The following is a 26,849-nucleotide window of genomic DNA, read 5'->3' as shown; positions in this document are numbered from 1 at the left end:
ATGTCTTGCTCCACACAGGGACTGATTGCCCACTCAAGTTACAACCAGGGACAACCATTCCATTCAGGCATATAAACACCAGGCCTGAGTCTGAATGAGCCAAACTGTGCACCTACCTTCAACAGAACCAAGTCAATAACTTTATTTGTAAGTCCACTTGACCTGCTGGGATCCATCCTCTTTGTTTAAAAATAAAAAAAATGGAAGGCTACACCTGAGTGCAACTATTGGGCCCTGAATCAGGTCACCATGAGAAACTGATACCCATTACCACTAATTCCTGAGCTAATGGACCATGTGAGCAATGCTTGAGTATACACAAAACTAGATCTCCAGGGGATATACAACCTATTATGTGTTAGAGCTGGGGATGAATGGAAGACTGCCTTTCAAACTCATTAGGGTCACAACAAGTATCTCATGGTGCCCTTTGGTTTGACAAACGCACCCAAAATGTTCCAACATTTTATTATTGAAATACTTTGGGAGATTCTGGATTAATATGTGGTAGAACTCCTGGATAACATACTTAAAAAAAAATAATAATACCGACCACCACACCATGTATGTCTGTTCCATCTTGAAGAGGCTATGCGAACATGGCCTCTATGCTAAACTAGAATAATGTGCCTTGGTCAGTCCTTCATAGAATCCTTAAGGTTAATCCTAAATCCCCCTGGTATCAAAATGGACCTGCACAAGGTAAAGGGAGGTCTCAAGTGGACAGCACCATGGAATGCTTGTTATTGTGTATTTGGTTGTCGTGGTTTTTGTTGCTATGGCAACTGAGTTAGATTATTAGGGGATAGCCCAGCCAGTTTTGGCTGGTTAGGTCAGTTCAGTGTGTGTAAATAAATGGTTGCTTTTTAAGGCTTGCAGCTCTCTGGTCTCAAGTGATTTCTTCCTAAACCTGTTGCCCCCAAGGATACAACATTTGTGAACTACAACATTTGCTGGGGTTTGCAACCTTCTATTGGCTGTTCCTCCTGAGGTTCTCAGAGGAAATCACCCCTTTTACTGCCCTGTGCTTGAAAAATAACAGGTTCCTCTGGTTTCCTGAGGCCCAACAGGCCTTTGAGCAAATAAAGCTCATGTTTACCGGCACTCCCATATTGGTCCACCCTGATACCACGCAAGCCTTCATCATTGAAGGGGGGAGGAGGGATAGCTCAGTGGTTTGAGCATTGGCCTGCTAAACCCAGGGTTGTGAGCTCACTCCTTAAGAGGGCCTCTTAAGGATCTAGGGCAAAATCAGTACTTGGTCAGTAAGTGGATGCTTCCAAACTGGCAATTGGAGTGGTGTTATCCCAAAAGCACAGTCCTCAATAATTGCTACATCCATGTGCCTTTCATTCCAGGAAATTCACATCCACAGAGCAAAATTACAATATTTTAGACAGAGAATTCATGGCAATTAAGATTCCATTTGAAGAGTGGCATCACTATCTATAAGGGGCCTGTTACCCCATCCAGGCACACACCATCATAAGAACCTAGAATATCTGCATAGGTACAAAGTCCTCCATCAATGACAACTTAGGTAGGCCTCATTCTTTTTGTGCTTTGATTTCCTAATCTCCTATCATCCAGGAACCAAAACCAGCATGCTCGATGCTCTGTCCCAGAAGGGAGAATTTTATTATCATCTGAAGGACTTGAATCCTAAAATCTCCTGCATCCTTAAACCTCATAACTTTCTGGGCACAGCCTCCCGCCAAGACCTGCTCACTCTCATACAGCCCATGGGATCCTCCCTGATGAGCAGAACCCATAAGTAAGGGACTTCAAGGTGTCCAAGACAGGGTACCTACACGAAGGGGCATATACATGTTTCCCCCATCCCCCAGCATCCAAGGACAACAACTCTACAAGTATGTCATGCCCCCCCCCCGCCCACCACTGGCAGGACATTTTGGCCACTTTAAAACTCTGTGCCAAATCTCTTGTTTCTTCTGGTAGCCTTGCATGTGGGCCAGAGCACAGGCCTGTGGGTGTTTTGAAATGTATGAGCCCATTCCAAGGTACTGCACAATAAACCCTTCAGACTCCTGAAATCCCTCGAGCCTCCATCCAGCCTCTGGACAGTTGTTGTCCTGGATTTTGGAGTAGAATTACCCTGCGTCCAACGGGTTCATGACCATTCTGACAGTAGTGGACCATTTCACAAAGGTGGCATTCTTCATCACCTGCACTGGCCCAACCTCCTCCCAGGAAAATGCCTGAATCTGGGTGGATCAAATCGTCCACCTCTATGTCCTCCTGGAGCACATCATCCATGACCACAGTGTATAACTTATCTTTCACTTCCAACGAGGAGCTCACTGGATTTTGGGCATCTGCTTCTGTCTATCCTTCACCTACCACTCCCAGACAATTGATCAAATGGAAAGAACCAACCAGATCCTGGAACAGTATCTTCAATGCTACATAAAATTCCACCAGAACGACTGGTCCTTACTGCTACCTCAGGCAGAGTTCACGTATAATTATGCAGAACATGCCTCTATAAGGCAAAGCCCCCCCACTTTTTTTTTTTGGACTATGGGTTGACTGGATACAACAGCTGTGCTAAACCCAGGATGACCTTAAGTCTCCCCTCGAGAATGCCAAGAAGAGCTACAAACATTATGCTGACTGTCAAAGACTGGAGGGGCCCCTCCTTTTGGTAGGCCAGAGGATACGGCTCTCAACAAGATACCCACACACGGACAGCCAATTCATAATTGGACTACAAGTTCCTTGGCCCCACTAAGTTCCCTGGCAAATAAATGCAGTCATCTTTCTACACGACTTAACCTATTCCCTCCGAATATGCCTGGTTTTCCATATACTCCTGGGAACTGGTGCAGGATGTTCACACCACTGACCTTGTAAACACCTTCCACAAAAAACACCCTGAAAAACCCAGACCACTACTGCCTGGGGTGGGGCATGCTAGGGGTGTGGGTGATCTGAGGGGACATGGTTCCCAAACAGTGTTCAGACCGTGGCCACCACCCAGCAGCTCACCAGAGGAGATCCTGACAAACAATTTCACAGAGGTTTACTCAAGTATTTACTAATCAGCAGTTGAATATTGTTGAACAAGAATCCTGGACTCTATCCCTCGCTCAGGGTGATGAATGTGGTTTATAGTGGTTAGAGATGGGATAAGCAAAACTGGTGTAATAAACATGAGAGGCAGTGGATGAAATTGGAGTTTGTTGTTATGTTAGAGAGCTGGTGTCTGTCCTGGCAGTGACCCTGCGTTATCTCTCTGCCAGTTTCTTCAAACAATGGGGTGTGTTCAGCAGGTCTTTGGGAACTGCCTTTAAGGTTGGGGCTCATAGCTTTGGTCAATGAAAAGGGTAATGAATTGCATGAGAATATAATATAAGCAGCACTAAGAAGAGGTGAGGTTTGAACTTCTGGGATTCTGTTTCCCAGACTTAGGAAGTTTGCCCGATACTATAATGGCATTTGGTGAGAAAATCCCTCAGACTGAGTGTTGACATTTGGGCAGTGGCAGATATATTGGCACATTTGGCTTGGTGCACAGATTTACTGTTATGATTAAAATGTTATAAAATGCTCCACAGAAAAATGGTACCTACATATAATTGATACTAGCAGCCCAAAAATGTTGTTAATGCAGAGTTAAGGTTGCCCAGCTCTGCCTTGTATCCTTGCAGGATGTGGAGCATGGCTTAACTTAATCCCCTGTGTGACAGGGTTTGCTCCACAGCAGCCTCATAGCCCGCCAGAACACAATGCACCCTGCCTCAAGGCCTCCAATGACCAGCCACTGCCTCTTGTGAGGTCCAGTGCAGTGGTGCTTTAGTCCTCTGGCTAAACCATTCCCTCCACTGGCCTCATTTACCCTTCCTTGTTTTCCCTCACCCCCCTTCAGTTCCCACCTGCTCTACCGACTCCATCCCAATCTCCCCTCTCCCACCAGCCCAAATAGATATAGGTCCCATATCCATAGCTGCCTCCTGACTTCTGATGATATCTGCCCTAACCTGAGCTCTCCCTCAATCCTCACCTTCTCTGCCTCCCACACACCCCCCACCACTGCGTTGGCCCCTCTGCTGCCATCCTGCCTAACCTCATGCCCACCCTTCTGCTTTCCCACTGTCACCTCCTCTTCTCTTGCTGCCTCCAGAACACTCACTCCATCTATAAAAAGATCTCAGCCACCCACAACCTCTTCATCTCTCACTCCCTCCAGCTCCACACTCTAGCACTACAAAGAGTTTTGCACTGGAGTGTAAGTGTGATGAAGCTGGTGTACATATTGCTTTTGGTAGCTATTGGGGATGGAGGTGAAAGCCAAATGGAGAACTGCAGCATTACTGACAATGTTTAGGCAATATGAAGGTAGAAATGAGTGCATGAGTCTTTCCCCTTAACTTCGTATTTCCATGCTTTTAAGGTCTGGGGGTGGATGGGACATAGTCCTTCCCAGTCTTAAATGTTTGTCACTAAATTGAGTCACTTTTATGGCAGGTCATTTGGCCATTTGTGAGCTATGAAAATCCAAGGGAAAAAAAAAAAAAAAAAAAAAAAACAATTAAAAAAAAAAGTCAGATATTTTTAGATCTCAGATAACACTCACCGAAGTGGCCACTTGCATGGTCCTGGGGAATCTTCATTCGGGTCTTCAGTTAGAAACCTACACTTCTCTATGTGAACGGACTCCAGTTTACAGCAATTCTTTATACAGAACTGAAGAACAATTTGATCCATTTTGGTAAAGGTATGATGAGTAAATTTTAGCTCCGTGAAATGATTCATTGCACTCTGCACAAATTTGGTTTCTTGAATTTCATACAAACAGTAAAAATAATCCAGATAGAAAATCATCTCCTCCTTATCAGAAAGCAATTTATCATAGTTGAACAATGACAAAAAGGGTTTTTCTTTAACCCACATTAGTAAATTATTTTTAATTTTGGGTGAAAATTTGCAGCTAAGATTTTTCTCCATGTTCTCCATTCTCTTTTTATTTAAGAGACCAAACAGGAATTGCACTGTTAACATTAAATAATTCCTAGATTTTCCACACTTTTCAAACAATTTTTCCACAGATTGTATAGCGGTTTCTGATTTTTTTGCTGTTTCTTCTTTCTCCAACACATAAAACAAAGCTGCAAAAAACTCTTGAAAACTCAAGTGAATGAAGCTGTAAACACGTTCACAGACTATGCCTTTTTGAAACATGTTCTCATTCAGAAAGAGGGAATCAGGTTTATCTAAGCCATGTTTCTTGACATCTTCTTCTTCAAACAGTATTTTCTGCCTCCAGAGTCCATCTGCAGCCAAAGAGCAAAGTCCCTTCAAGTTACCTTGTACCTGTTGTTTCTCTGAATTGCTGCTGTGACCCTCTAATAAACTGAAGAGATAGAGCATGTAGACACCAGTGATTGTATCAGAAGTTTGTGCAAGATCTTCACCTGCTTCCATCTGCTGTTTCAGAACTGTACAGATGATCCAACACGCAATGGGGATAAAGCACATGGTGAACAGCATTTCATTGTCTTTTACAAAGTTAAAGGCTTTTCTTGCTTGTTCTTCATTCCCAAAAAACTTGTAGAAATATTCTTTTCTCTCATGTTCAGAAAATCCCAAGATCTCTGCATATGTACAATGTCCATCTTTCAAACACTGCCCAAGTTTCTCCAGGGCAGTTGGTCTTGTAGTAATTATTAAGTATGATTTGTGAAGCACTTCTTTTCCAAATAAACTGCTCAGTATGATTTCCACTGGCTGCTTCTTACAGGGATCAGAGCACAGATTACCTGTTGGTTGATTAAAGGAAAATCTCAGTTCATCAAAACCATCGATTATGAATAGGAGTTTATCTGGATTCATCAGAATCTCTTTAGTTGGTGCATTTTGATCAGGACAATTCTTTAAAATCAAATCTTCAACACTTCCCTGCTCACTGACCAAGTTTATTTCCCTACAATTTATGTAGAAAACATAATCAAACCTGCTCTGATACAGTTCTTCATTTGCCCAGTCCAACATGATCTTTCTTGCTGTCAGTGTTTTTCCAATCCCTGCAGCTCCCTGCAGCACGACAATTTGTGGTGACTGTCCATCTTTATCAGAGTCAAATAAATTGGCTATGGTGATAGGACTAGCGCGCTCAGCCATGATTTCTGCATGTCTCCGTCCCAAGGCCATTATTTCATGTTCTCTCTGCTTTCTGTGACGATGTTCATTTACAATGATCAGTTTTGTGTATCTGCTGTTTAGCTTAACGTTCTCACCAAGACGAGCGTTCATGTCTTTTATTGCGCTGTATTTGTTTTTTATATGTTCTCTATACTTCACCCTGTAAGCTGAGTTAGTGACACAAAGCATTATATATTATTGTAATGTTACAATAAAGCTATTTAAACAATAATACTGGTAGGGTAAATTTATAGTGCACCTTTCATCATAAAGTGTCCCCCACATAAATTAACTATGGGTGCAGTCCTTACTCACATCAGTGGTCACATTGAAATCAGTGATGTGAGAGAAAAGTGTAGGCTCAGACCTTCTGTTGCCCTGGATTTGAGGGGTGTGTGTACCCCAGGATACGATCAAGCCAATTGCAGCTATATTATGTGCATTCAGCCACCATGAATTAATGAAATAGACCACCACATCGTTAAAAGTTGATTTGGAGACAGGCTTTTACAAGCAAAGTTAAAACTAGCTACAGTTTCTGCTAATCAGAATGGGAGGAGGGTAGAGACAAGTAAATAACTAGGATGGAAAACCTTGGTGGTTGGAAAGACGTGAATCTAAACACCTCTCATATTAGAAGTTTATTGAAAGTTAGGAAAAGTGTTGATTCAGTAGGGGTTATTATGACCTATGTTTTTGCTGTTATAAAAGGTTAGTTAATAGAGCGTACTTGGAAGCAATTCTGACACCATCTTGACAGACGTTTTCCTGACACCCTTTCTCCCCGGTGGGAGAACAACTGGGCACTGCAAACCTGCTGTTAATTACTCAATACCATTCCAGATGTTAGGTAAATATCTGGGATGTTCTAAAGCTATTGCTTATGTTTGTGTGCTTAAAGCTAATAAACTGCTGTTTTAGATGAGATTCATGCAAGTAAGCGTGCTCTATCAGACGGAAGGGCTGGGTTCTTGTTGATTTATTCCTTACACTGTCTGGAGTGGAATAGTTAAGTTCCCCTGTTGGGGGTTCTGAAAACTACAGATAACACTTCTAAACATAATAAGAATCACTTCATCAGTTACTGAAATGCAGCCACCTCTAGGGTGAAACCTGTCAGGTGTTTAACATTGCACAATGGCACTCTGTAACAAGTAGGGCATGAAGTGACAGAGAATGATATGTATAACTGAAACAGTAATGGGAATTTAGGTGCAAAGAATACAACTAAAGTATAACCTAAAATTTGTCCAGGGCCCAGAGGTTTAAAAAAGTGCCATAGCACCTTCAGTGGCCACAAATGTTGACCTCTAGTTATTTTGACTCATTTAAAAGATGGTATCACTAGCAGGAGAGTGTCTTCCAGCATCATGCTGCTGCACTGGGTCAGTACTGCCTGAGACAAGAGCTCCACTTCCTCACCAGCACCATGTTCTGCAGCACCTGATTCTTTCCTGGAGATCTCCCCATTCATTTCCTCATCCCCCATCCAACCCTGCATAACCTGTGTGATCTGATGAGTCTGCGCTCTGAGGTGTTACTTATTTCCACTAGTACACAGAATGTCTTGCTGACCTAACCTATTTCTGGTAATCACTGGAAATTATGAAATGCAATTCCTTATTGAATGTCACATACCATTTGCTGATGTTTCAGGTGTTTGCTGAGGACCCAAAGCTGAAAGAGAAATTTCACATGAATGTTAGTGCAGCAAAAATCAGAGTATCACGCAGTTCAGGACACTGGGACAAGTCGTTCATTCAGGGTTCTCTGCAGTAATAAGCTCCATAGTAAACCCACAGCTGAGGCAGGCAAAGAGAATTTCTTTGGAGACACTAGTTCAATGACTGGTTCAAAATGTCTACCAGAAGCAATACTCTCTTTTTTTGTTTTAAACCACTGGAGTAGCCACTTAGGGTATGTCTACACAACAATGTAAGCCTGGGCTCAAGTCTAACCCCCCTTGTGTCCATGCACCAATTGTGCTAATCTAGGGCTCAGATCTAGGATCCCAGGACCTTGCAAGGCTGGAGGGTCTGAGCCCATGTTAAGCTGGGACCTAGGATCCAAGCCCTATTGCTTTCCTGTGTGCACGCAGCCCTGGCTTGACTTGGGTCCTGGAAGTCCTCTGGGTGTATCCCAGAGATTCAGGTGGCAGAGGAGCAGCGCTGCAGGCAGCCAGCCCAGCAGCCGGAAGCACCATTACAGCCTGGCCAAACACAATCCCTGTTCCTGCTCCTCTTGCAGTGGCGGCAGCTCCTGCTCTGCCTCCTCCTCGCTGCTGCACAGAGTTCCCCCAAGCCAAGGAGCAAAGCTTCCAGGGGCGATGCAGCTCCCAGCCACTGGGATGTTGGGAGTCATCCCTCTCCTGGCCATGCCGAGCCAGGATCCCTGCTGCTCCCCCTCCATGCATGGCAGCCGCTTGATCCCTACTCCACTCTCTAGCCCTTGCCTCAGCCCCTCTGGGGCTGCATGTGGAGGTGTGCCTGGGCTGCAGGCACTGTGAGGGGAGTGAGTGGGAGTCAGCCCCCAAAATTCCCCCGCAGCCTCCTTCAGTGGTGGCAGTTCCAGCTCCTCCTTGCTGCATGGCAGTTGCTTGTTCCTGCTGTGCTCTCTGGCCCTTGCTCTCGGGCCCTCTGGGGCTGCGTGTGCAGGGGTGCCCAAGGTGTGGCACTGTCAGGGCGGCAAGTGGGAAGTAGCCACAAACCTTCTCCACAGTCTCCTTGTAATGGAGGTGGCACCCACCTCCCAAGAGTGCCCCTTCCGGTCAGGTGCATCTTCAGTCTTAAAATAGCCCCAGGCCTGGTATCAGGCCATAGCCCCAGGGCTTCTCCCTGGCACTGATACTTCCAATCTGGGCCCTTCTGGCCCCAGCTCTTCAGCTAGGCCACTACATAGTTCAGGTCCCCTTCTTGGGAGTTATGGCTGTCCAATTATAGGTCACTTTCCCAGTGGCCTATGGGGGGCATCCAAGACCGCCCATTACTGCAAGTCCCAGCCTAGGGACCCTAAGAATAGCAGCCACATGCCACTGTGTCCCTCCAACTAAGCTGCTTTCAGTTCCCTAGGTCACTTCCCCGCAGCCCCAGCCTTCACCAGTGCTTCACCCTTAACTCAGGGCTCTTCTACGTTCAGGGCCAGTAGCCAGCCAGGAGCTCTTTCTCACTCACCCAGACGCCGCTAGCACTGATCTGTTCATGGTGCTGCAGTTCCCTTTGGCCAGCCAGGGGCACCATCTGGACTCCTCTGGCTCCAGCAAGGAACTGCCTGTCTCTGGCTTTGCAGGTCCTTTTTATATGGCCTTCCTATGCCCTAATTGGCTGTGTCCCCTGCAGCCACTCTAGGCTGCTTGGAAGACTCCTCTACTACTCCTTTCCTGGGACAAGAGAGGCAGGATCCTGAGGCCTCCAGCAGGGGGCCTAGCCCATCCCCCCACACTCATATGGTGGTGGCAGCTTTGGATCCAGCTCTTCCTTGCTGCTATGCAGAGCTTGCCAGGAACAAAGCTGAGAGATGGGAGACAGCTCCCAGCTGCCAGGATGTTCATAGTCATCCCTCCTCTGGCTGTGCTGAGCCAGAAACTCTGCTGCTCCCCTTCCCTTTAGGGCAGCCACTCTTGGTCCCACTCTACTCTCTGACCCTTGCTTCCAGGCCCCTACTGCCCTCCCTGGGGCTGCATGTCTAGAGATGCCTGGGCAGCATGCACTGTGAGGGCAATGAGTAAGAGTAGCCCCAAAACTTCCCCACAGACTCCAGGGATCCTTTATCTCTGCTTTCCAGGGTGCGGTGGGGGCAGGGATGAGGGATTCTTGGGGTGTGGGGGGTGGAGCACACTTCACCCCAAGCCCTGGGGAAACACTGCAGCACTCCGTAGCCGGCAGCAGCCAGCCTGGGGTGGGGTGGGGTTGGGGGGTATTTTTCCTCTGATACTATCATTTTATGTCAAACTTCAAAAAAGACAAAAATAAATTAAAAAACCCAAACAAAACCAGCTTCATTGAATAGCCCATTTTTAAAAATTAAGAATTGCAGTTTCATTTAATAGTTTGGCAGCCCTGGAGACTGATGTCCTAATTATCCACAGAACAGGAGCACATGGGAATTTTCCTGCCAATGCGACAGCCTAGAGGTAGAGAGCCCAACTCTCAGATTAGACGGTAGTTCAGTATACAGCCTTAACAAACTGCAGTCATTCTACTGAGACAGCCACCAAGGTGCTAATTATGCAGTTGATGTGCTCATGTGCTCCTTATGGGCAGCTGAATCCCATCAACAGCACTGTCACAGTTAACAAATAGGGTGGGCATTAGTTTTTCCCCACAATGCAACGTATTCATAGGGCTAGAGTGCTGACACTAGGATAGGGGGGCATCAGGCACTCTGGGATAGGGTTACTTTGACTCAGGTCTGTGCACTGCATTGGGTAGGCTAGAACCCTAGGTTAAAGCACAGGTCTGAACATCCTTAACCTAGGGTTAAAATGCAATGTAGGTGCTCAAACCGTTCCCTAACATGGGTCAGCTGACTCATATCCCACTAACCCTAGGCTTATATGTCTATGTAGACATAGCCATAGTGTCTTTCTCAATGATAGATGAGCACTGAGATCTGCTAATGAAAAGCCCTATATTAGAGCTGAGTATTATTATAAAAAACAATCTGAAAGGGTTGGAAGCAAACCACCAAAGAACAAAACAAAAAATGTTAACAAAGTGGGGGTTTTCTTCTAAAAAAATAAATTAGAAATTTTAGTACTGCTGCATTTAGTCATCCCCAGTTTTGGCGGGGTCTCACTGCAAGCCCAGATAAGTGGTGTGGAAACTTTCTCAATCCTATAATTAAAGGGGCATTAGTTCTGAAGATATCTTTTCTTGGAACTGTATATCAGAAGCTTGAGTTGAACAAAAAACACTTTAAACACTCAAGCCTTCTGTATATATAATAAAGCAAGACAGAATTTTTTTAAACAGACCTTTTTTTCCCCACAGGTAAGCAGCTCAAGAGAGTAAATGTATTGATACTTCAGCCTTGACAAAAGTTAACAACTATTTCCGAGTATAGCTCAAATGATGAGGTCCCAGCTGAGCGGGGGATTTATAGATTCGCACAACACCATGCCAAAAGTTCCCTGCCTCTTTCACCTCCCTACATTCCCTGCATGCATATTCCAAATCCCTCTTCCTCTCTGTCCTCCATAGTCCCTTGCACACACTTGCTCCAGTTTCACCCTCCCTCCTGCACCCCACATTTCCTCTCTCTCTCTCTCACACACACACACACACACACACACACACACACACTCATTTTCCCCCTCTTGTATCCTTCCACACACAGCTCTGTTTTCCTTTTACTCTCTCCTCTGTTGAGTAAATCTAGTGCAATAAGTAATATTTGAAAATAAATATTCTGAATTATTTTTTTCCTTTTTTCATAACTGAAAGTTTCTGCCATCAGAGGCTGATGCATAATGTTCTTCTCTATGGCTTTGTCTACACTTGAGGCATTAAAGTGCTGCTGTGGCAGCGCTGCCAAAAAACCCACTTTCCAATGAGAGTGAGACCAACACCCATATTTGTTAAAAGCAGCCTGAGACTTCAGTCCCTCTGAGAACAATGGGAAATAGATGCCTTTCTCAAAATAGTCACCTGATTGTGGGCTTGGACTTCAGTCCTGATGGAGATGGCAGCCATTTTGAAAGAGAGCAGTTCTTAGTGGACTTCTTAGTATAGAATATTATTGGTCGAGATTGCAAAGGCCTTTCACTGAAATCAAAGGCATTTCTCTGTTTGTCCTTCTGTGTGTATGTAATGTGATAATATTTAAACATGGCACCCAATCCCAAAGAATGCTCTTGGCATCAATGGCAGGAACCCTATTGATTTCTGGGGAAACTGGAAACCCAAGAAAGGGAAACACATGAAGTCCCTGCCATCTATATAGCACAGCAACAGCTTGAAGAATCTCTGAAGTTGTCTCTAGAGCAAACAATCAGTTGATGGCACCCTTTAATGCCTTCCAGCATAGCAACACCCTATTTCTTCTCTGTTCATACTCCCTATTGAGTGTAACCTGTTGACACCCTGAATGACCTATTGTGACGTTGCACTCCATATTCTTTATGGAGATAAGCTTATAAATATGAATATGACACAACTGGAATATGCTTTATGCGAGATAGTTCATGTGAGATATCATTGGAAAGGTTATGGTTTACGGAATGTGTTTGTCCTACTTGTGTGAATATTTCATTTCTGTATCGAAAGTTAGGAATATTGGCCTGTGTATCTATTTAATACTTCCTGCTTTGGTTCACTTCCACTGCTAACACTTCAGGTACAACAGTGGAAAAGCCAGACGGTGCTAATGGCCCATCAGCTAGCACAATGGACTGTGAAAAGGCTTGCCCTTCCTGCCGGTGCTCCACATTGCTGCTAACTCATGGACTCTGGAATACTACAGTCAGGTGGTTTTGTCACCTGATACTGAACATTACCTGTGACTTCTTGTAACTTTCCACTGGAAGGGAAGCGTGTATGTGTGTGTGTGTGGTGAGGTGCGGGGGGGGAATGGTTCAAGTTTGGGAGACAAAGGATTCCCGCCTTATGCAAATCCTATTTAAGCGTGGGGAGTGAAGTAATCCGAGTTGTCAGTTCTCCCCTGCTACTCCACCCAAGATGACTGCTGGAAACAACTAAGACTGAACGAGGGGAAATTGGGAAATGACTTGTCTTTTCCAAATGTATTGCATTTCAGAGCATGCCTACTCTTAAAATGCCGCGCCACTGTAGCACTTTAATGAAGTGCTCTCCCGTCAGCTTAGTTAATCCACCTTCCAGAGAGGCAGTAGCTATGTCGGCTACCACTGCCATAGTGCTGTGTACATGGGAGTTAAGTTGGTATGACCACGTTGCCCAGAGCGAGATAGTGACGTACCGATTTACGGCTATAGTGTAGACCAGACCTTATATTTATATTTAATAAAAAAATAAAAAAATAAAAATGAAAACATTTCACATTTTTTTTAAATGAAGCATTTTTTGAAACATTTCAGTTCTTGAACAACTTCAAAATTTTAAGTTTCTGTCTCAATTTGTGATGAAACAAAATTTCAAAATCTAAATTTTTTTTATGAGATAGATCCACTTTCCAACCAGTTTTAATAATTAGATTGTAGCTTTTCCTCCTGCACCCATTTCAGGGCATATTCAAAAGGGGGAAAGATTCAGAAGTTGCAGGAACATTAGGTTTTCTTACCTTTCTTTCTTGCCTCCTTGAGTTTATCAGCAGAATCTCTGAGATTGATCTTTTCAAGGACCGATATAGCTACATTCACTGCATCATGTTCCTTGTAGTATTCACACAAGAGGTCTACAAGTTTCATCCGAGTATCAGCTTCCTGGAGCCGACCTTTGGGGATTGGTGCTTTTTTTTCATAGTCAGCATTTTCTAAGCTGAATTTAAATCTTTCAAGATCTCCTTCCTTTTCCCCTGAGAGATTGTCCAGTATATCTAGAAGGATTTCTTTCAGATTTTTGTCTGTAGTCATCGCAGGATATTACCAATAATCTGAAAAATAAGTGGAGAATTAAAAGTCAATTATTTATGAATATCATAGTGTTGCTGAGGTGGTGATTCAGTACACATACAGCTTTAGGTGTAGTAATGTCCTAATTGGAAAAAGAATCTCTATCTGCATAGAGAAACAAAAAAGTCCAACATCACAAGTTACACTGTAGCCTGTATTTCTCTCTCCTGAATGGCAGTGATCGCCATGTGATCAATTGTGTGACCACGTGAAAAATGACAGTGTGGTGCAGTGTAACATACAGTTCTTAGTGGCATGAGTTTGTGATGGAGTCACCACCCTAAACTCACACTGCACCCAGGCATCAACAATCACTGGGTTTGAGGGCAGCTCGGGTTATGTGTCAGTTAAACAAGAGTTATTTTATTGTTTAGTGTATTGTGTTACTGCTGGGGTTACAGGGTGATTTTTCTCATAGGGCTCTGTTAATGGTCCTTCTTACTAATTATGGTTTTGTCCCTGCCCAGAAAAAGAAATTGATATATATCTGAGTTCAGCATTTATTTTGGCGTAGATTCCTGCATCCCTGAAGACTGTGGAAGGGAACCAAGGGATTGTGGCATCATGGGAGGCAAATGGGAGTTTCCATCCCAAGGCAAGTGGGTTGGAATTTGGGGACAGCTGACTGAACCAGTGTGCCCCCACCCACCATACTTTGTATCCAGAGTTGGTCTGTTTTTCTGCCTACTCTCTGTCTCACTCACTGGCCTTCTCATTCACTTCCAGCTGCAACAACAGGAGGCAGAAACCACTCAGAGCCTAGTGATTCCCTTTGTGAAGGAAGAGGGCTTTTACTCAGAGTGCCTAGTGCCAGCGTCCCCAGTGGTGACAGCGGAAGCAGAATTGCCAACCTCAAGAGATCTGAAATAATTAGACTTTTAAAAGACATTATGTTATTTGGTCTGTCATTGGATTTCTGAACTTCCCCTGCCCACCCACATTGTGTGTGAGACAATTAGTGTTGCCCACTCTCCCAGGCTGGGGTGAGGGAAATGGCTCCAAGAACTCTTCACCCACCCCGTCCCTTCCTAGGCCAGATGCTCTCAGGAGGGAGTTGGCAGGAGTAGACGTGCCATCCATCCCAGCCCCATTGCTCACAGTCCTAAGCTGCTGGCAGGGTATATCTGGCTGGGTGGGGTATCTGGCCCCACCACAGGCTTCTCATCCTGCCACATCGCAAGTGATTAGTGTACAAATCACTGCTCGTACAAATCCAGCATATGAGAGCACATTTCTAATTTGCAGTGCTTGCCCATTTCCAGAACTAAGGCCCCAAGCTCTGGTTTCAGGCTGGCATAAAGCATCTTGCAAAGGTTCTATCCCTGCTGCCCATGCAGGATTAATTCTCTCTCCTTTGTTTTCACAAATGTTGAACGGAGAATGCAACAGATACCAGTGACAGAAGCAACACTGGGGAGGGTACTGAGCAGTCATGGTGAGGGAGCAAGCATCTCATCTGGCTTTCAGCCTTCCAAAGGCAAACTCCACCACCATCCTGCATCTGATGAGGGTGTAGTCACTGTCTTCTACCTGGCTGCCTTCTATTGGGGTAAACTTTCATAAGAGGGTTTCTCAGCTTGTGCAGTAACTGAGGCTCCTCGATATATGTGTCCCCATGGGTGCTCCACTGTAAGTGCAACAGTGCCTTTGCATCTGGAATCAGATATCTTCAATAACAGTGCCTGTTGGACCGCACAGATGCACCTCCCCTCCCCTGTACTGTGTGTGGGCTGTATATATAGCACTGTGAGGGCCGACCGCCCTCAGTTCCTTCTCTGCCGCAGACCCCAAACATTACGCTCTGAAGCAGAGGGGAGGAGGGCAGGTAGATGAGCACCTATGAGGACACACATCTCCAAGAACCTCAGTTACTGCACAAGCTGAGTAAACCTTTCTTCTTTTTTGAGTGATGTCCACATGGGTGCTCCACTGTAAGTGGCTATAAAGCAGAGCCCCTACCTGGAAACTTGGGGCTTCGGAGCAGCTGGTATCGCCGAGAACAGGACGTTACATCCAAGGATGGTGTCTGCAGAGGAATGCTGCATGAAGGCATAATGTTGGGCGAACATATCAGAGGACACCCATGTGACAGCCCAGCATATATCTGTTATGGGAACGTTATTGAGGAATGGAATGGCGGGTGAGAGCGCTTGTGTAGAGTGTGTCCTCATAGATGCAGGTGGTGGCTTATTTTGAAGGTCATAAGACAGGACTATGCACTGTGAAATCCACTCCGAGAGGCAATGTTTAGCTATAGCTGAACCTCTAGAACATTCGGCGACGGATATGAATAGGTGTGGTGATTTTCTGAATGGTTTGGTTCTATCCAAGTAGAAGGATAATGTGCATCTCAGATCTAAGGTGTGGACAGCCACTTCTAATTATTGTGGGTTTGGAAAAGAAGGAGGGGAGGTGTATAGGCTCTTTTAGATGGAAGGATGGGTCGCCTGTCCCTATAAAACATTGTATATGGTGGATATGTTATTAGGGCTGATATTTCTCCCATGTGTCGTGCTGATGTAATGGCGATGAGGAAGGCTGTTTTCATTGCTAGATGAAGGTGTGAGAGGTTGACATTGGCTCAAATGGAGGTCTAGTCAGAGTGTGTAAGACTAGGCTGGGGTCAGAGTGGGGTGGGGGAACATATATCAGAGTATTGGTTTCGAACATCCTTAAGAAAACATTTGACAAGGATGTGTGCAAATACTGAATATCCCTCGACAGGGCAGTGGAATGTGGTAATTGCAGCCAGGTGCGCTCTAAGAGAACTAAAAGCCAATCTGTACTGTTTGAGTTGAAGGAGGTAGTCCAATGTGAGAGGTAATGAAGCACAGGCTGCATCAACCTGTCTGTTGGCACACCAAAGTTGGAACCAGTTGCACTTGTGGGAATAGGTGCATCTGGTAGAATTGCACCTGCTATTTAGCATGATGTCTTTTACTGAATCTGATCAGGTTATTTCCAAATGCCGGAGCCACGAAGGAGCCAAGTTTTCATGGGGAGCAGCTGTGGATTGGGATGATGAATGCATCCCCTCTCCTGAGAGAGGAACCACAATGCTGGGGGAAGGTTTATAGGTTGAGAGTGCATCATGTGAAGCAGACTTGTTGTGGCCACGTCAGTGCTATTAGTATAACTAGAGCTTGATTTTCCTGTATCTTGCGTAAGACTCGGAACAGGAGGGGATAGGGAGGGAGGGCATAGAGAAGTGTCACGTTTCAGTTCATAAGGAATTCATCCCCTAGTGAATCCCTGTTCCAGGCCTGCTCTGTAGCAGCACTGAGGAGAGTGTGTGTTCTTGTGAGTAGCAAAAAGGTCTATGGTGGGGTGACTCCATCGACAGAATATGGGTCAGACTGTTCTCATGTCGAGCTGCCATTCATGCTCATGTGACAAGGTTCTGCTCAGCATATTCACCATGGTGTTCTGATGTCCAAGGAGAGATGCAGCAGAGATGGAGGTGTCATTGTGGATACACCAATTCCATAGCTTGATCGCTTCTTAGCATAGGGAATTGTAATACATGCAAGCGCGGTTGTCCATCATTACTTGTACAGTTTAATAGGAAATGTCGGCAGGCATTGCAGACCGCCCTTAGTTCCAGGAGGTTGATGTGTAAGGTGGACTCAGTGGGCATTCTTCTGCCCTGTATAGTGTACTCACATAGATGCGCTCCCCAGCCGAGGAGGGAAGCATCAGTGGTAAATATCACAGCAGGTGGAAGTTGAAGAAAAGGGACCCCGGCACAGACATTGTCAGGGCACATCCACCACAGTAGCGAGTCCTTGACCTGGTTTGGCATGGACAGGAGTTTTTGCATGCTGTATTTGTGAGGAAGATATACCATACCGAGCTAGCCCTGAAGATACTGCATGTGCAGCCTCACATGTTTGCTCACAAACATAGCCACAGCCATATGTCCCAGATGTTGGAGGCATATATGTGCTGGGATTTGGTGGCATGCTTGGGCAGTTGAGACTAGTGGTGTTATCACTATGAACCTGTGAGGTGGTAAAAACATTCTTGCCCACTTGGCATTGAGTAGAGCACTAATGAATTCCAGTATTTGCACTGGGGTTAGTGCAGACTTTTTGAAATTGATAAGGAGGCCCATTTTTGTAAAGAGGTTCATTGTAGTGTGAACCGCTCAGTGTGCTTCAATCTTGGATCACGCTTTGAGAAGACAGTCGTCTAGATATGGAAAAATAGTGATGCCTGTTTGCAGAGGAAGGCTGCGACCATTGCGAGTACCTTGGAAAAAAACTCTCAGAACTCTGGATAGTCCAAAGGGTAGTACCTTGTACTAGTAGTGGCCATGGCCAATGATGAATGGTAAGAAAAGTCTGTGAGCAGGGTGTACTGCAATATGAAAGTATACATCCTGTAGGTCAGGGGTCGAGAACAAATCACCCATTCCAGTGCTGGGATGGTGGTGGATAGGGTGACCATCTTGAACTGTTGTAGTTTGACAAACTTGTTGAGATTGCGAAAGTCTAGGATGTGGCGCTTACCACCAGACTTCTTGTGTACCAGGAATTGGTAGGAGTAGAAATCATGTCCTCTGTGCTGTGGAGGGACCAGTTCTATGGCTCCCAGTTGTAGAAGATATCTCAGATCCCCCTCCAGGATGAGCTTGTGAGAGGGGTCCCTGTAGAGGGACAGGGAGGGGGGTTGGTGGGGTGGTATAGCTAGGAAGAGGATGGAGTAACCTTCCTCTATTCTTTCCAGAACCCATCTATCCAAGGTAATGAGCATCCAAGATGATAAAAATGGAATGAGGCATTTGCCAAATTATTGGTGTGTAGATGGCGTTACAGATGGTCGGGGCTCCTGGAGCAGACAGAAAGTTCTCTGGACCTCGACCAGACCTTCAAATTTGCTGCTTTATTAGACGGTGTTTGGGACGGTGCCCTTCGTGCAGGTGATTGTCTGCATCTGTTGGGATGTCAGTGACGACGGTGTTGGTTGTCAAACTGCCGCTGTAGGCAGTATGGCTGAGGGTGAGATCATGGAGGGAGCGGATATTTTCCCGATCTCATTTTGGCTCTGGTGCATAAATACCAAGGGATTTTAGAGTGGCTCAGCAGGTTTTCAGTGAGTGTAAGGAGTTGTCCGTGCACTCAGAAAAGAGTTTTTGTTCCTCAAATGAGAGATCCTCAACTGTATTTTGCACCTCCTTAGGGAATCCTGAAAGGTGCAACCATCCTGCATGTCACATTACTACCACAGTAGCAATGGATCGGGCAGCTGTGTCAGCTGTGTTCAGGGAGGCCTGCAACGCTGTGAGGGTTATTAAGTGACCTTCCAAAATGAGGGGCAGGAATTGTTCCATTTTTGCCTCTGGCAGATCCTGACAAAGCATCTCCAGCTTAGAATAATGTTTATAATTGTATTTGGCCAGAAGGGCCTAATAGGGAAATTCAAAATTGGAGGGTAGAAAACTAATAATAGGATTTTCTGTCCAGGAGATATAAACATTCCCAATCTTGGTCAGGATGGCTGTTTCAGGATTGATATTGACAGCCCTTCACCTGCACGGCATTGACTATGAGAGAATTTGGGGCAGTATGTGAAAATACCCCACCCACCCCCATTTTTTTTGCAGGTACATAATATTTCCTATCAGCGATTTTGCATGTAGGGGGGATAGACTCTGGAGTCTGCCAAAGAAAGTTTGCAGGTTCAAGTAGTGCACCGCTAATAGGTAGGGAAATTTTTGTTGTTGAGGAGGTATGAAGAATGTCAATCAGTTCATGTTGCAGTTCCTTGACCTCTTCGAGTGAGACGTTTAGGGAGTCAGCCACTCTGCAAAACAACTCCTGAAAGTGACATAAATCATCAGCCGCTGTGGGAGATAGTGGCATGATGGCTTCATCAGGTGAAGATGAAGAAAAATGGAGGACCAGAGGTACCTCCTCATCCTGCTCTCCTTCCAGTTCCTACTCCACCAGTGATATTTGCGCAGGATGTGGTTCTGGAGGTCAAGAGATTGTTGAGGGGACGGATGGAGGTCGGTGTGTTTGCAGCAGTTCAGAATAACTGAGGTAGTCAGTCTGGGAGCAGATTTGTGCCCCTTATCAGACGCCGTTGAAGCCACGGACTGAGTCGGCGATGGCACTCGTATTGTTTGTGCCTCAGAAACTGAGGAAGGAGCTGGTCTCTTCTTACCCTCAGTCCTATCAGATGATGTTTGTCTCTTCCTGGGGCGAGGGGAGTAGACGACCTCGCCGAGGGTGAGGATCTCTCTGGTCCGACACAGGTCTATCTTCCAGTCTATCTTGCCAACCTGGTCAGCTAAACTTATGTCATAAATGGTTGCTTTACTCCAAAAATCATAAAATACACAAGTTGTTCCATCCCCGAAGGACCAGTCACTTATCTCAGGGCAAGTCACACCTTAGACCTCACACCACAGACAACACTGACAGCCAATTCTATAGTAAATTAACTACAGATTTAATAACTAAGAAAAGAAATGACAGAGTTATTTACAGACCATAGCTTATAGGCCTGTTTGTTGGCATGAGAATGTCCATGCTGAGTTGTGGGCAGGGGGCAGGGACACTGTCTGTTGCTTCTGCTTGGCCAGATGGGTTTGCTAGTATAATGGGAAGAGATAAGAGATGGAGCTGAAGCGTTACAGGTTATGGAGGAGTGTAATATATGAGCATAAACTGGAAAGCTGCCTGGCTTCTCTCTCAAGCCAAGCCAAACACCCAGTTAGGAGGAGCAAAGGAGGGGAGGGGAGGCATAAGAAACACTAAACATCAAAGTAAAGCCTGGCCTTGGCCTAAGCACAACTTCACTCCTCTCCCCTCCCATGGGATACAAAAGGGATACAGAGACTCATGATCCTCTGAAAAAGAACATGACCATAAGTTGTAAGGGGTTGACTAGGGGTGTGCACTGCAGGTATATATGGGCTTGCTAAGAAGGGAGGAGAAATGGCTGCCAAGGTAGGCAAAGTATTCTACACTTTCCAGTTCTTCTTTGTTAATGTAGATCTTCCTTGCTGAGTCTGATGATTGACCGGGGACTGGCTGGTGAAGAACTTTTGTTTTGCTGATGTTCAGAGTTAGTCCTAGGCTTTTGTAAGCTTCAGAGAAGCAATTAAGGGCTGTTTTTAGATCCTCCTTGAATGAGCAACTACAGCACAGTTATCTGTGTACTGGAGTTCAGTTAGTGTGGCCGATGTTACTTTAGTTCTGGCACAGAGACAAGACAGGTTGAAGAGGTTGCCATCAGTCTGATATTTGATGCCAATGCCCTGTGGTAGACAGTCTTGTATTAGTATTTTCATAGCTGCTAAGAAAACAGAGTAAAGGGTGGGTGTCAGAACACAGCCTTGTTTTATACCAGTTTGGTGACAAAGGGCTCAGAGGTAGAGACACTGCACAGGATAGAGGCAATCATCTGCAGGGCTGCCCAGAGGGGGGTCCAAGTGGGGCAATTTGCCCCAGGCCCTGGAGGGGCCCGGCAGCGGTCCAGGTCTTCGGCAGCATTTTGGCAGTGGGGGGCCATTCAGTCACTCCAGGTCTTAGGCAGCATTTTGGCGGCCAGGGGCCCTTCAGTGCAGCCGAAGACGCGGAGCAACTGAAGGGCCCCCCCGCTGCCGAAGACCCGGACCACCGCCAGGTGAGTACAAGTACCGCAGCTCCCCCGCTTTGCCCCAGGCCCCCTGAATCCTCTGGGCAGCCCTGGTCATCTGACATGGAGGAGTCTAACAATGGTGATAAATTTGCTTGGGTAGCCAAACTTTGACATGACTTTCCACAGAGACTCAGGTTGACAGAGTCTAAGGCTTTGGTCAGATCAATAAAGGCCATGTACAGCTCCTGGTGTTGTTCTTGATATTTTTCCTGGATCTGCCTGACTGCAAAAATCGTGTTGGTGGTGCCTCGTGATGGTCTGAAGCCACACTGGGACTCTGGAAGTACTTCCTCTGCAAGGGAGAGTAGGCGATTTAGTAAGATTCTAGCAAGAATATTCCCAGCAATGGAGAGGAGGGCAATAATTGCCACAGTCGACTCAGCCCTGTCTACCTTTTTGAAAATGGTGATGATGTCAGCATTGTGTAAATCAGCTGTGATTTCTTCAGTGTGCCAGATTTTAAGGAAATTAAGCTTGTTAGTCAATGTTTCTCCCCCTGCATTCAGTACTTCAGAAGATATGCCATCAGGACCTGGTGCTTTATTGTCCTTCATTTGTTTAATTTCTTTGCAGATCTCATCAGGTGTCAGTGGGTTGGCAAGAGTTTCCCAGATTGGGTGCTGAGGAATTGAGTCCATGATGTCGTTAGATTTAGAAGCTTTTGCTAGTGTTCTTTCCAGTGCTCTTTGACGGATTCATTATATTTAAGATGGGTACTATCATCTTTGGATCTCAGAGGTGTGAGGCCACATGAGCGTGGTCCATACAAGGTCTTTGTCTCACAAAAAAAGCTCCGCATATCATGTCTGTCAGCAAATATTTGGATTTCTTTTGCTTTGTCCTCCCACCATTTGTTATTGATTTCTTGGATCCTCCTTTGAACTTTAGCTTTGAGCTGGTAGAAAGACACTGCTTCTGACTTGATAGTGGTTATTTTTTTGCCAGTCACAGAAAGCTTTCCTCTTCTGGTTCAAAAGGGCTGTAATCTCATTGTTGTTATTGTCAAACCAGTCCTGATGGTGACGGGTAGCAAGGCCAACCGATTTCACACAAGCCTTGTAGATGGTCTGTTTTAGGGTTTCCCAGTCTTCTTCAACATTTCTGTTGTCATTTCCAGGTATGCATATGGCCAATTTTTCACTGAGGAGTATTTGGAAGTTCTCTTGGTGCAATGAGGATTGAAGTCTTTGGATATTGTAGTGCCATCTGTGTGATTTGGGTTGTTTTCAAAGTTTCAGTGCAATCCTGATGGACATGACTGACCTTGCCAAGCAGTGGTCAATCCAGCAATCATTGACTCCTCTCATGACATGGGTGATTTGGACATCTCTGAGATCCTGTATTCTGACAATGACATAGTCTAGGAGGTGCCATTGTTTTGAGTAGGGATGTTGCTATGTCATTTTGTACTTGTTATTTTGTCGGAAGATTCTGTTTGTGATCACAAGGTTGTATTCTGCACATTTGCTGAATAGAAGGATGCCATTGGAATTGGTCTTGCCCACTCCTTCCTTCCCAATGGTACTACTCCATACATTAGAATCTTGGCCAACTCTTGTGTTAAAGAGGATTATCTTATCTGTTTTTGGAATGGATGAAAAATTGTATCAAGGTCAGTGAAGAAGGATTCTTTCTGTTCTTTTTCAGCATTAAGTGTTGGTACATATGCACTGATAACAGTGGCAAATAACTATTGACCAATTGGATGCAGAGGGTCGTAAGGAGCTCACTGATGCTGATGGGGAGCTCAGTCACGCGGTTGACTAGAAGGTTCTCGATTACAAAGCCATCACCGTGTATTTGCCTAACGCTTTCTGGCTTTCCTTTCCAAAATAAAATGTAACCACCGCTCTCTTCCCTCAAGTGACCTTCATCTGCATGTCTTGTTTCACTGAGAATGACAATGTCAATGTTGTACCTTGAGAGTTCTCGGGCAACAATTGCTGTTCTGCGTTCTCCAGACGACATTGCTCTTAAGGTCTTAAGTATACGCAAGCTTCTCCACCACATCAAAGCGTCAACCCAAGGAGAAGAATTTTAGTATATAGGAGTAGAGGACCCTGTGATGGTATACCCCATAAGGCTTCATAGGAATATGCTTATGAATGTATATATGATATAACTAGAATATATTTTATGCTACACATGCCATGCAACATATCTCTGTAAAGATTATGATCTAGTGAACCTATTAATCCTATTTGTATGCATGCATCATTTCTGTATTTGAAGTTATGAATATTGGTTGTGTACTGGCTTGATTTTTAAATAGCCTTTGTAAAGCATTTGTCCAGTGTAAAAAAGTTCCTCCTCTACCTTGGTGGGTCCTGGACTTACTGGCGGATTTGCTCGCCTCAGAGATCTTCCCCTCTGGTGGAACCCACAGTCTGGGTCAACTTCTCCTGTGTCTGATCAGGAGTTGGGAGGTTTGGGGGGAACCCAGGCCCACCCTCTACTCCGGGTTCCAGCCCAGGGCCCTGTGGATTGCAGCTGTCTATAGTGCCTCCTATAACAGCTGCATGACAGCTACAACTCCCTGGGCTACTTCCCCATGGCCTCCTCCAAACTCCTTCATTATCCTCACCACAGGACCTTCCTCCTGGTGTCTGATAATGCTTGTACTCCTCAGTTCTCCAGCAGCACACCCTCTCACTCTCAGCTCCTTGCGTCTCTTGCTCCCAGCTCCTCACACGTGTCACAAACTGAAGTGAGGTCCTTTTTAAACTCAGGTGCCCTGATTAGCTAGCCTGTCCTAATTGATTCTAGCAGTTTCTTAATTGGCTACAGGTGTCTTAATTATCCTGCCTGTCTTAATTGGTTCTAGCAGGTTCCTGATTAATCTAGTGCAGCCCCTGCTCTGGTCACTCAGGGAACAGAAAACTACTCATCCAGTGATCAGTATATTTGCCCTCTACCAGACTCCTGTACCCCAGTGGTCTGGGTCTGTCACACCAGCTTCTTGAGAAAGGAATGTGCAAATTAAGGGCCCAATCAAGAAGCACTTAAGGGCCCATGAATCTTGGAAGGGTCCAATCCACATAAGAAGTCTACATGAGGACTTTCAAGGTAGCAGGTAAGCAATGGCTGCTGCCTGTAAAAATGGAGTCATACATGGACATGTGACCTGCCCACGTGACTCCAAAACTCAATCGTGGAGCTGGACTTTGCATAGGAGAGGGTCTCCACCCACAAGAGAAAGTCTATTTAAACCCCTGGGAGATCCCTCTGTTTTGTCTTCAGCTGGCTAAAGAGATAGCCTCTCCACCCCCAAGGATACCTGAAAGAAACTGGAACAAAGGACAGTAACTACAAGGGGTGTGAGTGATTCCCTGACCCAAACTAGAAGGAGACTAGTCTGTAAATGGAAGCTTACTAGGTGAGCTTTTTATCTGTATTCAGTTTTCTTAGACATAGACTTGCGTGTCCTATTTTATTTTGCTTGGTAATTCACTTTGTTCTGTCTGTTACTACATGGAACCACTTAAATCCTACTTTCTGTATTTAATAAAATCACTTTTTACTTATTAATTAACCCAGAATACGTATTAATGCCTGGGGTGGAGGGAGCAAACAGCTGTGCAAATCTCTCTATTAGTGTTATAGAGGGCGAACAATTTATGAGTTTACCCTGTATAAGCTTTATACAGGGTAAAACAGATTTATTTGGGGTTTGAAACCCATTGGGAGTTGGGTATCTGAGTGTTAAAGACAGGAACACATCTGTAAGCTGCTTTCAGTTAAGTCTGCAGCTTTGGGGTCTGTGTTTGGAGCAGACTGGCGTGTCTGGCACAGCAAGACAGGGTGATGGAGTCCCAAGCTGGCAGGGAAAGCAGGGGCAGTAGTAGTCTTGGCACATCAGTTGGCAGTTTCCAAGGGGATTTCTATCATCCAACCCATCACAACCCCTTTAAGTAGTTTGTGAGCTGATTAGTGGTGATCACTGTTCTGTTTTAGAAGCCATCAGAAACTAGTCAGAGGAGCAGCGTGTATTAAACTAGGCCTTGTATGTCTGTATATAGTTAATAAACATGCTTATTTGGGAGCTATTGAAACGGATCATGGTTTGGTAGGCGTTTTCACCAGTACCAGTGAAAAGTCAAAATCCCTTATCTGTAATACAGAGCAGTTTATTTGAGAAATAATTATACAAGCGGTCTAGAGTTATACAAAACACATTCCCCCTAGTGAGCCTCTCTCCCACAAACATACACCCTCAGTAACTATGCTGGCCTAACGCAGTATCCTGATTGGCAAACATGACAGATAGCCACCAGCTTTACAGATGGCTTCTCTTCTCTCCTCAGTCACCTGGTTTGTCTCAGATTCCCTCATAGCAAGTCTTTAGCTGCCTTGAGAGCCTCTGGTTTCAGGTCCTACTTGAACCCACGAAGCAGAGTCTTGGCTACTCTGTCTAACAGCGTTACGAGCCTCTAATTAATAGTTCCCCTTCTTCCTTTGTGTAACAAGGTCGCACTCACTGTCATGGCACCTCCTGCTGGTCAGTCTGTAAATTAGCTCATTTCCAGCACTGGAGCATCCTCCTCTGGTGGTGTCTCGCCTGCCGTTACCTAACCTTTCCGTCTCCACCATGCCAGGACCTGCATCCCTCCCAGACCATGGCGCCCCTTCCCCTGGGTATTGCCCCACAGACTAATCCAGGCAGCACCCAGGGAGCAGAGCCTACTGCTCCCCCAGCCTAGGCGCCGGATCTGCTGGCAGCTGGTCACTTCTGATGGGCTGGGCGCAACAGACAAGGAGCCAGGCAGGGAGCCTGCCTGAGTGCCACTGACCCAGAGGCACCCCAGATAAGCCCCCACCCCAACCTCCGGCCCCCCTGTGCTCCCCAAACCCCTTATCCCCAGCCCCACCCCAGAGTTCGCACCCCCAGCTGGAGCCCTCACCTCCTCCTGCACATCAACTCCCTGCCCCAGCCCAGAGCCCCCTCCCACACTCTGAACCCCTCATTCCTGGCCCCACCCACACCGCCATTTAGAGCCCTCACTCACTCCCGACCCCTGGGCTAGAGTATTTGGTTTTGTGCCAATAGAAAGTTGGCAACCCTCTGACCCGTACAAAGCTGTACTGAGCTGAGTCACAGGAACACAGAGCGTGATGCACTTATGGTGAGACAGGGAGAGGCCAGACAGAACTTGGGAGCCAGCTTTCTCTCTCTGCCTCTGTTTTCTCACTATTTAGACCCACACATAGAGACAAGAGCCCAGGACCAGAAAGAGCAGTGCTGGCTCCCTCTTGCCCCACCTGCAGAGTCTGCACTGAGTGAGGAAAACACCACCTGTGAAAGGGAAACTCAGAGCAACCCACTCACAGTGTTAACCCTTCACTCACCTCAGTGCTGCCCTGTCCTCCGGGGGTTCAGTTGAGCCTGGCAGTTACAAAGGAGCACAGAGAGGGAGGGACACAAGACATTTCCCCTGCAACTTGCACAACCTGT

General features: G+C 45.8%; 1 protein-coding gene across 1 annotated transcript in view; it reads right to left on the bottom strand.

Annotated features, from left to right (window-relative positions):
* LOC117876518 (NACHT, LRR and PYD domains-containing protein 3-like) overlaps nt 1–26,849 on the bottom strand; it is an 83,952-nt gene extending 57,103 nt beyond the window's left edge. Inside the window, exons 1-4 of the mRNA XM_034768781.1 lie at nt 26,744–26,849; nt 13,417–13,728; nt 7,801–7,839; nt 4,598–6,329 (exon numbers count right to left, since the gene is read on the bottom strand). Coding sequence (XP_034624672.1) covers nt 4,598–6,329; nt 7,801–7,839; nt 13,417–13,708 — 2,063 coding nt within the window. The 5' untranslated portion in view covers nt 13,709–13,728; nt 26,744–26,849. The remainder of the gene's footprint in view (nt 1–4,597; nt 6,330–7,800; nt 7,840–13,416; nt 13,729–26,743) is intronic.

The sequence above is a fragment of the Trachemys scripta genome, chromosome 4 (genome assembly GCF_013100865.1).
Source record: "Trachemys scripta elegans isolate TJP31775 chromosome 4, CAS_Tse_1.0, whole genome shotgun sequence".
In the NCBI taxonomy this organism is placed as follows: domain Eukaryota; kingdom Metazoa; phylum Chordata; order Testudines; family Emydidae; genus Trachemys; species Trachemys scripta.
The sequence above is the reverse complement of the archived record's forward strand: the minus strand, read 5'-3'. Positions and strand labels throughout refer to the sequence as shown.